General features: G+C 35.3%; 3 protein-coding genes across 3 annotated transcripts; 1 reads left to right on the top strand and 2 right to left on the bottom strand.

Moving 5' to 3' along the window:
* Positions 1-583: 583 nt before the first annotated feature.
* On the bottom strand, positions 584-6,308 carry LOC114544867. The gene is made up of 9 exons (XM_028563361.1): positions 6,168-6,308; positions 4,969-5,513; positions 3,466-3,580; positions 2,960-3,066; positions 2,703-2,807; positions 1,898-2,039; positions 1,266-1,675; positions 860-1,061; positions 584-713 (listed from the first exon to the last, which is right to left on the bottom strand). The coding sequence occupies exons 2-7, from the start codon at positions 5,104-5,106 to the stop codon at positions 1,356-1,358; spliced, it is 927 nt and encodes a 308-aa protein (XP_028419162.1). The 5' UTR covers positions 5,107-5,513; positions 6,168-6,308; the 3' UTR covers positions 584-713; positions 860-1,061; positions 1,266-1,355.
* Positions 6,309-7,344: 1,036 nt separating this feature from the next.
* On the bottom strand, positions 7,345-9,636 carry LOC114544866. Its single transcript, XM_028563359.1, has 7 exons — positions 9,543-9,636; positions 9,274-9,410; positions 8,653-9,031; positions 8,575-8,600; positions 8,154-8,474; positions 7,801-8,010; positions 7,345-7,674 (listed from the first exon to the last, which is right to left on the bottom strand). Exons 1-7 carry the CDS (start codon positions 9,634-9,636, stop codon positions 7,345-7,347), a joined length of 1,497 nt encoding a protein of 498 aa, XP_028419160.1.
* Positions 9,637-10,228: 592 nt separating this feature from the next.
* Positions 10,229-13,257, top strand: LOC114544868 (the record flags this gene model as incomplete). The annotated part of the gene is made up of 10 exons (XM_028563362.1): positions 10,229-10,537; positions 10,886-11,093; positions 11,185-11,370; positions 11,498-11,625; positions 11,752-12,145; positions 12,295-12,556; positions 12,662-12,780; positions 12,918-12,922; positions 12,965-13,043; positions 13,161-13,257. Coding segments are annotated over exons 1-10 (1,787 nt in total), but the record flags the coding sequence as incomplete, so codon positions are not given.
* Positions 13,258-13,678: the final 421 nt, after the last annotated feature.

The following is a 13,678-nucleotide window of genomic DNA, read 5'->3' as shown; positions in this document are numbered from 1 at the left end:
GATGGACGGCGTGAGAGAAAAGCCTACAGAGAACGTGACCGCACCAATTAAGGAGTCTAGCTAAGTTCCAGTAGCCAATTGAAGATACAGGTCATTAGACCCTTACAAAAATAAACTATAGTTTTTAAAGGCGAAACTATAGTTTTAATAACTGTAGTATTTTGGAATAAAACTTCAGTGTCTGAAACTATAGTTGTTTTAGTGAAAACTATAGGTTAAAAACTATAGGTTTGTTCGAAACTATAGTTTTTACATGGAAGCAAAAGGTATTCTTTAAAAAAAAATAATTTTGACGTTTACCCAAATAATAACTGCTGCACAAAGCAGCTTTAATTTCACGAAGCTAACACAGTTCTAGTCATGCTGCCAATAATCAAACGATATTTTAACGAAAAAAGGAATTACGTTTTACTTTACTTCGGTCTTTAGTACCAGGGGATTTTATTATTAGTATATAATAAATGCAGAATATAAAAAAAGAACTACTGTTTTGAAATTTAGGCATTTACTATTAATTTAAAGGGCTAAAAACTTTCCTACAATGATACCCTTTCTTAGTATATGTTCAAAAATTCCTGTGCCATAATACTGTTATTCTTGTTGCTTTTTGAACGCCTGTTCCTCATTGTTCAGTTTAAACTTGATAGCTTTGACAATGTCCTCGTCAATAACAGGCCGCTGAAGTTCGGTGTATCTTACACTCTTGGCGTATTCTACACAAAACATAAAGAAGGGCTAAATTACTAAATCAGTAAATATGCCAACACTGCGTTTTTCCTTCAAATGCTGATTAGGTAAACAGAAATAGTCCGTCTTTGCAATACAAAGATTACGTATACACTCAAAACCAAAAACTTACTTATTAGGGAAGCTGTGTAGTTTGTATCAAGCTTTGGCTTTGTTTGCCCATTCTTCCCTTTCTGCCCTTTGTAACTGTGTGTCGCCATGTACTCTCTTGTGAGTGTTGCTCCCATCAGGTTTGCCACAAATGATCCTACTTTCTTCGTCTTTATTCGTTGAAGCACATTCTTTGAAATCGACAAGCCTGGTCCCAGAACAACCTGGTAGAAAATAAATCAATACAATAAATTAGTAAAAAAGGTGAAAAAAACAATGTAAAGTCATCCAATGAACAAAATGTTTTAAACCACGGTACTAATAATTCCATTTTCAAGACACACTCTACCTAAACCACTTTGCGTGTATTGAAATCAGAATGTAAAATTTTAAAATTCTCCAATTTACAGTGCATTTGAAAGACCTACCTTATCTGCCATAACATCAGCCAATCCAGACTGTTCGTCACTTCCACAAATTTTTGAGGAAGCATATGTGTCCTTCTCTAACTCCTGGACCTAGTTGTCATCATCACAGCCTTGTATTTCCTTACTTTTGTCTTTCAACAAGTTGTCTTCGCTAATTGCAATTACGGTTGGTTCCTCTGTAGCAAATTCTGAAAAACCACTCATCGATGTGGGAGAAGATCTGGTTGATGAGCTTGACACACATGAGATAGGAGACGATCTTCCATGATCCATGGTTGTCAAAGGAGACAATCTTGCGGAAGGCTCGTATGCTCGTACGCTCTGTTGTGAACCAAATTTTGGTGCTTGGTTTGAAAAGCCTTCCAAGGATGCAACATACTTCTTCAGTTTTCTCAAAGAAACTTTTAAATCTATAAGAAAATTAAAATGCATTAGCCAAAGACTAGGAAACATGAAATCAGAATAACAGTAAAATCATTGCCTTTTTGTGAGTGGCTAATGAATGGTGAGGAAAAGGCAAAATAAATGGCTTGTTCTAGCTTAATGCACCAGGATCATGGATTGTCCGCCGATCACCCGTCTTGTGGCACATTTTGATTAAAAGTTGGACAAATCTTTTTGAACAAGCTTACCATCACTACTTTCGATTTGTTCCCGAAGTCTTTCATTTTCACTTTTTAGGTGTTTGATTGTTGCCAGAAGCGTTCTATTTTCTCTTAAATGTTTGCAATCTTCATCACATACACTGTTGTCATCAAATAATTTAAGACTTTCCTAAATATTAAAATTATAAGCAATGAATACATATGTGTGCTGCCTGTGCACCAATGGACGACTTGCGCTTTAGACTAATTTCTTACATTGACGATAAAAAGGACATTTTCTGAAAGAGCTTACTAAAATTAGTAAAACTGCCAAGTTTGGCTGGAAGTTGTTGTAAAATACGGAAAATACAGCCATGCGAAGTTGACGATTTTTGTATACTTTTGTATTATGGCTGGAAGTTTGTAACTAATTTAGTTACACATTTCCGCACGTAATACAAAAGTATACAAAATATGCCAACTTCGCATGGCTATACTTTCCGTATTTTACAAAATTTTGCAGCCAAACTTTGCATCTGCACTAATTTAAGTAAGATCTTTCCAGCGGTGGTGATTTATTTTCTTCTAGTCACTTCTATCAAAAATTAGTCTAAAGCGCAAGTCGTCCATTGGCATCTTTCCTAATTATCAACAACTGCAAGAATGTAATGTGTTCTTACTAACTCATGTGTCTATCTACCATCTCAGGTAGTATAAGGAAGCTTTTATATTACTGCTATTTCAATGCTAAAAGCTTAAATAATGTTAACATTTAGCTTTCACATCGTCTTATATACAAGGTGATTTTACTCTTTCTGACAGAGGCTTCCTTTTGACCTGTAACTATACAAACCTTCCTGTATCTTTCCTTTATCATGTTAGCCAGATTGGTTGATCGCTTTGATTGCTCAGCATTTTTAGATGCTGCTTTCTGCCTCTTCGTTGCAGCTGGTTCTTGCTGAAGAAAACAGGATCAGAAATAAATGTGGGGAATATAAACTATGCACATAACTTGCTCATTACTATTATTTTTGTATATGTGCTCAAAAAACACCTTGTTAGAGAAAATTTGGAATGGAAAAATTATCTCTGTAACTTTAAGACTTTTACCTGTCTTTCTGTGTCACTGTCGCTATCATTTATAACACGGAAACCTTTGCCTGTTTTAACCGGAGAATCATCTTCTCTCATGTATTTGAGTAACCAGTCTTTGTCATCTATTGTTTATTTAAAATATAACAAATATGAACAAAGATTATGGCAGGGATGGACTTGGTGCTGATTTCTGAATATGTCGTATCTAAAAGTGGGAAGTAATATATGCTGTTATATAGACAAATATTAAATTACTTGAGACTTCACACACTCTGCTCTGAATTATTTGGGATCATTTAGATGATTAGGACTTCAATCACCATGATATGAATTATACTTCAAACATGATTATATTTCAAAACAGCCTGATCTGAATCATTTGGGATCATTTATATGATTAGGACTTGAATATATTAACTATAAAACCCATCTTACCCTAAATAAATTATATTTATTTCAAGACATAAAACGCCAAAGGCGAACAATAATGACTCAAGGAATATATAAACTTAATTTCAAACCTGATATCTTTACAATCTCGGCAGGGAATTTTCTTTTGGTTGCTTTCTTGGATTTTGTATCTTTCCAAAGAACCAACATTTTTGTCCCGTTCTCGATTTCATTTTGTTTATGTTCCTGAGTAAAAACAATATCGGAATATGGAATGACATCCCAAGCATTCTCTTCGAAGAAATTAACCAAAGCGTAAGCCATTAAGTCGTTTAATTGCCGAGGTCTTTAAAACACTGTTGTCGGTAAATTCGAAATGGCCGCCAAGAGAGTTGGCATGTCATACTCAGGTCACATGTGGGCAAATTAAAATGCGAGCATGCCCATATAGGGAATAATCGGATATTCACGTCTCGTCTCGACGCAATAGTTTCCCAAAATATCCCAAAATATCCCAACTAATCCCAACATATTTCTTTTGTGATTTTCCTCCGATCTGCCGTTTTCCTTGAACTAATTACTGAAACTGTTAAAAGATAAAAGATTCTGAGAGTCTTGAAGATGGTCAAAGGTTAAACACGCTTATGTGTTGAGTACAAAGGTATGTAAATGTTAATGTATGCTAAATATTGGTAATCGAAATCTATATATATATATATATATAATATATATATATATATATTATATATATATAATATATATATATATATATATGTATCGCAAATCACTTTTTCTTGACTACAGATTATGCAAATAAAAAAGTGCAGCTATAGTTTCTCTAGAATAACTATAGTTTTATTAGTAACCATTTGTTGTAAACTATAGGTCTTTAAAAAAACTATAGTTCAAATTTAGTTTCAATTATAACTATAGTTTCCAGCGGCTACTATTTGTTGAAAACTATAGTTTTTAAAACAACTATAGTTAAAGTATAGTTTGGAACAAAACTATAGTTTCGAAAAACTGTAGTTTCTGTATTTTGAAACTATAGTGTCACGAATAACTATAGTGTTTTTGTCTGAAACTATAATTGTTCAGAAGAACTAAAGTTTTAAGGCAAAAAACTATAGTTATTTTGTCGAAACTATAGTTAGTTTTTGTAAGGGGATCAAGATCATTAGATCTGGTCGCACAAGAAAGACAGTATAGAATTAGTGCTTTAGATTTTAACATATATTTCGAACAGTTGCGTTAAAATTAGAATTCAATCAAGTTAACATTTATTGGGACGGTGAACACTGAACGAGGCACAACTTTTATATTCTAATACTGTTTTATATTATAATAGGGGGGGGGGTGTTGGATTTTATGCGGAAATAGAATGATTATTATAATGCATGCAAACGTCATGGGTATAAATTATTACTGCATGGGGATCAATAGTAAGTAAGAAAATTGGATAATTAAGGACAGATTGGAAGTGAGGGTTAAACACACAAATTCCCAACACAGCCTCCTACTGCCATGAATGACCGGTCTTGTTAAAAACAAATATTATAGGTAAATAAAAATATCTACAATCCCTCGCGAACATCTTCGTCTTATATATTATAATCTCTTATCTTCGCTTTTACCTGGGAGAGTGTCCATTTCCCAGCTGCCTTGACAGACAGCGCAGCCTTGGAACACTCTGGCTTGAGATGCACGTGACTAGGCTGACCTTTGACCGTGAAACTGTCCGTAGTTGAGAAACTTTCCCGAAGCTGAGACATGCTGACTTCGTCCCCGCGATGGGTTAATCCAGAACTGTCCTCGTCTAGTAGTTTCCAGACATCTTGTAACGACGCGCGGTCGTCTGATGAGAACGAAGGTTGCCATGGCGAGACGATTTCGTCACGAACAGTAGACGATTCCGGTAGGCCTGCTTTTTCTGCGAGTTCCGTGTTTGAAGAGTGTTTTTGAAGTTTTGGGCCGACGCGGAATTTTTTTTGCGAGGAGATAGCGAATGCTGATCATTATTCCTCGCTAGTGTTCTCTGTGCATACTGCATGCAGTTCTTTGCTTGTTAGTTCATATTGCAACTGTTCCAAACCCCGTAGTTGGGATCGGGATGTTTGCGCCACATTCTGCGGATCTTTGGACGATTGACGTGCCTCAATTGAAGGCGATTTTTTCCCTCCTAATATATAACGATAGAATAACATTCTAAAATCAAAACGGTGGCAGCGGTACACTAATCGATTTTACCACGAGATTACTTATTTCAGCATCTCTCATTATACCAAAGCCGCCACGCTGCGGAGAAACAAGAAATTTTCGTGTTCTCAATAATTGTAGTTTTTCTCAACTTCTATTATATAGGTTTAAACTTTTGTTCTTAACAATTTATCAAAAATGGTTTAAAGACGCTCTGCAAAACAATTTTATTTCATATTTCAATCAAAGGACGCATTAAACGAATGTTTAGTCCACCCGTTTTCGGTACATTTTCAAGTACAAGTTTAACTTATATCTTATCAATTAACTTGCATGTTTTCTTTCAACAGTTCCAATTGAAGTTTTTCGCCATATGCTTATAACCGACCGGCGTTTGCCCAGACGTTATTCCGCGGTGTTCTGGAGCCCGGTCACGTGTCACTACCCTACATGCGGTAGTGACGTAATCATCGCGGGATCTCTTTGCACATGCAGTTAGTCTTTTGCGAACAACAGAAGCTACGCATCATGATTATAGGAAAAATGTATTCAATTCATTCTTACAGTAATTTATTTCGACTAACGTATATATATTAATGCCATCTTAATAGATATTCCAAAATATCCCTTCAAATACCTTTATATTTCAACAATTCAGCTCTCAGCTTATTTCCCATTTTAATCAACTGTTTGCGTTCTTTTGTTACTCCATTTTTCCGTTGAGCAGCTTGACGTAGTTTGGTGTGTAATCCTTTAGATGACGATACTACTCCCTTCATACCAGGACTTCTGAAAAAAAAGGAAAACGTTTAAAATTTAAATCCTGACAAAATCATTCAGAATTTTATGAAGTGAATTTAGGGTTTGTTATGTGTTGATGAGAAATGTTGATGAAAGGTTTTCCAGCCGCAATCAATTTACTGTTTTGGAAAAGGTCGTAACTTACAAATTGAACGGGTTTGAATGAAATATAACTCCATAGACAGGCGTCATAGTTCACGCTATTTTAGGTGGATCAGAACAGCAAGAGATATGCATTCTATATATGGTCTAACAACTGACAGTGGTTGGGTTACATCACAATCTATACGTTTCAATTAATTCAGTAGATTTAGAATGTTCTACGGCAGTCGTGATTGTTAAGATTCTAAACACAAATAAAGATAGTATTTCAAAAGCGTCAGACAGTACACTCACCTTTCTCTCGAAGGTCTTGTATAAACTGACTTTCTGGATTGTACGTATTCACACTCTAAAAAAAGGTGTGTTCAAATAACACACCTTTTTTGTCCAGAATATAACACAGGTTAAGGTGTGTTTTCTTACACACGCAGGTGTGTCCCAAAACACACCTTAAGGTGTGTTTCTTGCTTGTCCAGAATTTGACACACTATAAGGTGTGTTTTGCAAAAGGTGTGCTTTAGTACACACTAAGGTGTGTTTTGAAACACACTGTGTGTGTTTTCCTACACAACTTTGGTGTGTTTTCCTACACAACTTTGGTGTGTTCCAAGACACATACTGCTAGGTGGTGCAAGGTGTGTTTTGGAACACACTAAGGTGTGCTACCCAACACACAAGATCAAATTGCCTAGGGCAATTATCTAAATAGAATGAATAGTCAGAACAGTTTGTCCATAAACAGTGAAATATGTATTAAAAATAGAAAACATTATCATACAAGAAAACACTTACATATATTCACAACAAATATTTAAAAGTCATATGGAAAATTTGCCTTAATAATAATTTGCCTTAAATATATGGCATGCATATAATATAAGCATGAATGTCCAGGCATGTATAAATTGTTCTTAATCAGAATTGTCCTTAATTCCTTGGTGCACCTTTGCCATAAATGAGGAAAATTTTGTTCCTCTGTAGTTGCCATCATTTGTTGGCAAAAGAATGTCTTGTAGGAAAAGCAAGCATCCTTCCATACTTTCAGGGTAGGAGACGTGATATGCATAGTAACAACAAAGCAGGTCGATCAAACCTTGGAGTATACCTTCACTCTCAATAAATGACTGGTCTTCACCTGCCACAAAAACTTGGTTGACCTCCTCAGGAGACCCAATCACAACCAAGCGAAACTCGACATTCTTGTCTTTGAACAAGGTTTCTGGTCTCATGGTGGATGCAGGCTGTAAAAACAAAATTAAAACAGTTAATTACAATTCCAGCATTGAGGGTAAACCTAAAGATTAAGATCATTGATTTGCCACTAGCTATCTACTAGAGTGTGCAAGGTGCAATTGACAAATACATACATCTTTGAATTTTAGAACACTTGTTGTTGTTCCTTTGTTCCTTTTTGTCTTTCTCTCAATTTGCTCCACAGCCTCCACAACCTGTTCACTTCTCATTTCACATTCCTTATCCTTAATTTGTATGACAGCTTTCAATGCAGTCTCCAACTTCTTTTCAGCCTCTTTTTCCCAATTTTTCTGCCCAATGATTCTGCTAACTTCTTTTCTTACCTAATTAAGATAATCAAAGACATTTTGCAGGTGTTTGAAACAAGTTGCCATTGCTTCAATAGGGTTACCCATTGTTTTAATATTATACCCTAAAAACTACATGTGTAATATGACTGCACAAGACATCATGTGAAGATACTTACAACATTTGGATGACCAAGATATGGACATTCCTCCAAGACCTCTGTAGAAGATGTAGCTTGATTTTCGATAAGTTTCCTCCGCTCATTAAATGTGTCGACAAAGAGTTTTGCAAATGTTTTAGGAGCCATTGCACCAGGTTTTGCTTTTTTCAAAAGCTCCATATTTCTTTTTTGAGCTTGCTCATCATCCTCTGCAGTCAGTTTTATTTTCTTTGAGGCACTTTCATTTGCATAACCATGGGGTTGTCCATGCATCGCTTTGTTAACTGTCCGCCGCCGAAGGTTTCTGAAGAATTGCGACAATTGTTTCTGGATTGATACCTATATATGTAGACAAAATATGATATTTGGGATTAGGATCATTGCCATGACAAGTATATTTTAAGTACATATACAGAATATTCCCTCTTGTGACACTTACCCAATAGCTTGCTTGATTGGAAATCTCTCAACTCAGGGAATTTCTCGCACACTAAAATGGCAATCCTCTTGTAGTCACCTTGCTTTGGGTGGCTGGACAAACCATAATAAAAGGTCCCTACATCTGCAATCAGCTGTGTTCGCTCAGGGGCAACAGAGCCATTTTTTATTGCCATCTGCACTCGCACAGAGAAACTCTCAGGAAATGGGAGAGTGTTTGGTAGGGCTGTGGCATCTGAACTATTAGTAATAGGTTTGGGACTCTTGAGTGGTTTCTTCATTTGAACACCTGCTTTCACACTTTCAACACTGCTTTCACATGCCATGGTTGGCAAAGGTGGTTTCACTGGCAAAGGTGGTTCCACTGGCAAAGGTGGTTCAGTTGGCATTGGTGGTTCTAGCTCTGATGTGTGTGGTTCATCATCATGTGGCATCACAATTTGCTGAGGCATTTTTTCCTATTATTGACAAATAGTAAATACTTTCATGTAAAATATTGAGAAGTAGTCATTATTAGTGATGGGAATACAATTGATTATTTCAATTGCCCAATGTGACAGTGCCTTCTCTCGGCTTATAATTTTCAATTAGTACTGTTATATAAAAGCCTGTTAGGCAAACTAAAGGAATTAACGACAAATTAATATTCTTGTTAAATCAAAGTTTATATTTATATCCTGTTTAAACAAAGTAAACTTACGTTTTCTGTTGTCGCAGATAAAGTAAAGGCCAATTTTTGTTTTAGTTGAATTCGATGGCCAGATTTAGGTAAGACCGCTTTGAATTCGTCGATGTCTTGCATCAAAAAGTTCAATGTACCCCCATCAATAGCATTTTCTGAAACATTATAATCATAAACTGTTAGTAGATCGTATTCATTAAACTGTATAATAAAAAGAAAGCTTAACGCACACATAAAAACTTAAACGCTTTAGCATTTTGGCAATGGTTCAACCACATGAGGCATACCTTTCAGTTGATCGCAAATTTCTCTTGAGATGCCTTTTGATAACAAGTGAGCAATAAGGTCTTCAGTGAACATTGCTACTAAACACACAGCCATACTTGTGATGAAATTATATTTAAAAAACAGAGTAAATGTTGTGAGTAATCTTCTTGGAACGTCGAACGGGCAAGATATCAGTCAAATTTTTACAAGCAGGTCTAAATTTCCCGCATCACACCATAGGGAATTCCTATTGGCAGACTTACGGTCACGTGTTACTTTAAATACCATATATGGTATTCCCAGTGGTGACATTACCGTGAGAGAATAGAATGGCTCCCAGGCCTTTTGCAAATGCTCCAATTTTTCGGCTAATATCGATTGAAAACATACTGGGAAATAAACTAAGTATTAAAAGTCAGTAAGGCACAAGGCGAAATAATGTGTTTTTAGTATATACAAATGGCCGAATCAACTGAATTTCGCTGCGATTACTGTAATTTTGTATGTTGCAGCGGACAAAGTAAGCTTTTTTTTATCACTTGGTTAAAATACACTCAAACGAGCCGAATTTCAAGATATTTTGTAACAGCTGTCCACGGTCGTTTACAAAGATAAACAGTCTCCAAAAACATTATTACAGACAGCATAGGCTTTAACAGTGGAAGAAGACTTAAATGATGGGGAAAATGAGAACCATTTTCAGGAGATGTTTGACGAGGGAGAAGCACGAAGTCTAATGCAACGCCATGCTGCCAAATTCCTTTTATGTTCCAAAACAAGAGGTATGCTCACCCAGAGTGCCGTGGACTTGGTCAAAGATTCAGCGAAAAATCTACTAACTGAGTATTTGGACATAGTCAAAAAATCGCTTGTCGAAAAGATAAACAGTAATCCTGGTCAAGAATTGCAATTTGACCAAGATGTGGAAAAGTTATTTTCAGCAGAGAGTGTCTTCGACGGAGTTGATTCAGAATACCAACAAAGATCATATTTTAAGCGTCATTTCAATTTGGTGGTAAATTACCAACCTACCAAACCTGAACCAGCTGCCAGCTTTGTCAGCTTGCTTTATATTTTTTTAACTGATTTGCAGGAACCAATAGAAGTTGAGATGGGAAAACAGTGGAGAAGTGATTTTCGACAAGGGAGAAAAATACTTAAACGTGTCACAGTTTTTTTATCAAGTTCCATTATTAAAGACTTTGGAGGTACAAATATATTTTATATGAAAGACTAGCAAATAATTGATGTCACTATTCTGGTGCTAAATGCCATTACTTTGGCTTTTCAAGATTCAAATCACTGGATGCATCCATTTGTTGCAAATATTTTTTTCAAACATTTTTTTGATCATATATTTTAGGCACTTCTTCAAAACCCAGATGTTTTAAAGGAAGTTGAAAATCCACATTTTTCATGTGATGGTGTTCTTCGAGATGTAATGGATGGGGATTTTTTCAAGAGTCATCCAGTATTCTCCCTCCACAGTGATGCCCTGCAGCTGTTGGGCTATTATGATGATCTAGAAATAGCCAATCCTTTAGGTTCAAAAGCAAAGATTCATAAAATTGGTGTGTGTCTTTATATTATGTCTATGAATCTATGAACAGCTTATTTCATAAGCATGTTAGCTGCCCAATCACATATAAAATTTGTTTTTAGGTGTCTTTTACTTTGTGCTGGGCAATATAAGGCCAATGTTTAGATCAAGCATCCGCAGTATACAACTTATAGCTATTGCTAAAACAAAAGACATCAAGTCATTTGGGATCGATAATCTTTTGATGCCATTCATTGAGGATGTCAATTGTTTGGCGAAGGTATTTTTACTTTATGCATTACAGTATTGTATGTATATAAGAAAAAAAAAAGACAAAATTCCTCTAGTATGCAAATTTGTCCAACATTATAGCTTCCTATATTTTAGGCTAATGGTCACTGTTTTACCATAAATGGTGTTGCCCGTGTGTTGGAGGTGATCTGTTATTGTGGACTGGAGATACACTTGGTAGCAACTATGTCAGTGGTTTCAAGGAAGGTGTTGGAGGAGCATTGCGAATTTGTAGGCATTGTATGGGAACAAGACTGGAGACCAACAATAAGGTAAATATGCTATAATTTGAAGAAATAGCTTTTTTCCCTTACTGTAATTTGGGAGATATTTTGCTGAGCAATAAGGGCATTTTTACAATTTACACAATGTGCATTTGGATTACCTTTCTGTTTTAGTTTTTATCTGAAGACTTTTCAGAAAGAGATTTGGATAATCACAGACAAATATGTGCATGTATTGAAGATGAAGATAATGCATTAAACATCCGTGAACAACTTTCCACAACCTATGGGGTAAACAGATTAAGTGTGTTGGATAAGGTGCAACATTTTGATGTTTGCATTTGCATTCCTGAAGATATAATGCATATATTTTTGGATGGCTTGGTACCCTATGAAACAAAGTTGATGCTGAAGTATCTGATTGATGAAAGCAGATGTATCACACTCAAAGAGTTAAATCGGAGGATTGAAAACTTTGATTATGGATACATGAACAAAAAGAATAAGCCAACTGCAACTAACAGGGAAACAATCAATGGTGTCACTGAAGCTAAGCTTAAACAATCAGGTACATATACTTTTAAAACCCTTTCTTTCACTGCAGTCATTGGGAAAGTATTAACTAATTTATATGTCTTGCTTTATGCAGCCTAATTGTCTTGAACTACCAAATGTAGACTATGTAATGCTATTTTAACCTGAGTCTTTTTGTTGCAGCATCTCAAATGTGGTGTTTATTCAGGTTCTTGCCAATCATGATTGGTGATAAAGTGGATGAGCAACTGGAAAACTGGCATTGTTTGCTGAAACTTTGGAATATTGTTCAAATTTGTACTTCTCCAGGAATAACAAAGGCTGATGCTGCCTATTTGAAAGTTATGATTAATGATCATCACAAAATGTTCAAAAATCTCTACCCTAATGCATCCATAATTCCAAAAATGCATTATCTTATACATATACCTGATGAAATTGTTAGGTAAAAAATTATTGATGTAAAAGTTACTTCCAAATTATTTTTGAGTGTAGAGAACATCATCCTATTAAATTATTGATGATTATAATTAAATGTTTGCGTTGTAGGGTTTGGGCCACCTAGAAATATCTGGACCATGAGATTTGAGGCTAAACACAGTTTCCTGAAAAGTTCAATTACCAAGAACTTTAAAAATGTCCCAAATCACTTGCATTTTCCCATCAAAGGTATATATTTTTAAAATCATTGTGCACAATTAGATTGACTTGTATTCCACCCCTCTAAAGTAGCTGTGTTTTATCACTCTAGGCTTAGTTTGAATAAATGTGTAGATTTGTGTATTTCAATTATACATTTTTTACAGAATGTGTATTTATCATACTAATCATGGTGTAATTGTTTTTTATTTAGGAACATGTGCTGGAACCTTCTGAGTTCTCCAAGCAGCCCTTGACTAATTACCTGTATAGTGGTGATGTTGTTGGATTAGGTAATAATGCATATAGTTATTAAAAATTTGTAATTTTACATATGTATAAATATGCATATACAGCTATTATTCCAATTTAAATCTATTTTTTCATGTGTTTCCTAATGTCTGTTTAAGGCGATCACAATGTTGATTTGCACAGCTATCCATATTTTGGCATGATAGCTCAAGCTGCTAGTGTTGATCAACTGGCACAGCCATGTAAAGGAAGCAGGTAATATTTATCAGTTTAATATTGCCAAGTTGTTTTTTAATGTAATTATGAATAAAAATTATATCATTATATGACATAATAAAGGACTAACTACTACAATATTCAATCTAGCTACTATTTATCAACTGAACTATCTCTTAATATCACTGTGATTTATCAGGCAAAAACTGAATTTGGGATGAGATGAATCATACTATCTTATGTTTATCAAATGAACTATTGCATTGTAATCTAATTTTTTAGTCATGTTAGGCATGTGGAGATTCATGGCATAATTTACAAGCCAGGGGCCGGTTGTTCGTACGGCGTTTAGCTTAAACGGCGTTTAGTCGCTATCCACCGTATAAATTTCCTATCCTGCGGATAGTTAAACGCGCGATAAAAGCGCGTTGCACAAAGCCCGTTTAGTAGCGCGTTTAAC

The sequence above is a fragment of the Dendronephthya gigantea genome, unplaced genomic scaffold (genome assembly GCF_004324835.1).
Source record: "Dendronephthya gigantea isolate DGI-Jeju-01 unplaced genomic scaffold, DenGig_1.0 001006F, whole genome shotgun sequence".
Taxonomy (NCBI): domain Eukaryota; kingdom Metazoa; phylum Cnidaria; class Anthozoa; order Malacalcyonacea; family Nephtheidae; genus Dendronephthya; species Dendronephthya gigantea.
Note: the sequence above shows the minus strand (reverse complement) of the source record. Positions and strands in the feature narration are given on the sequence as shown.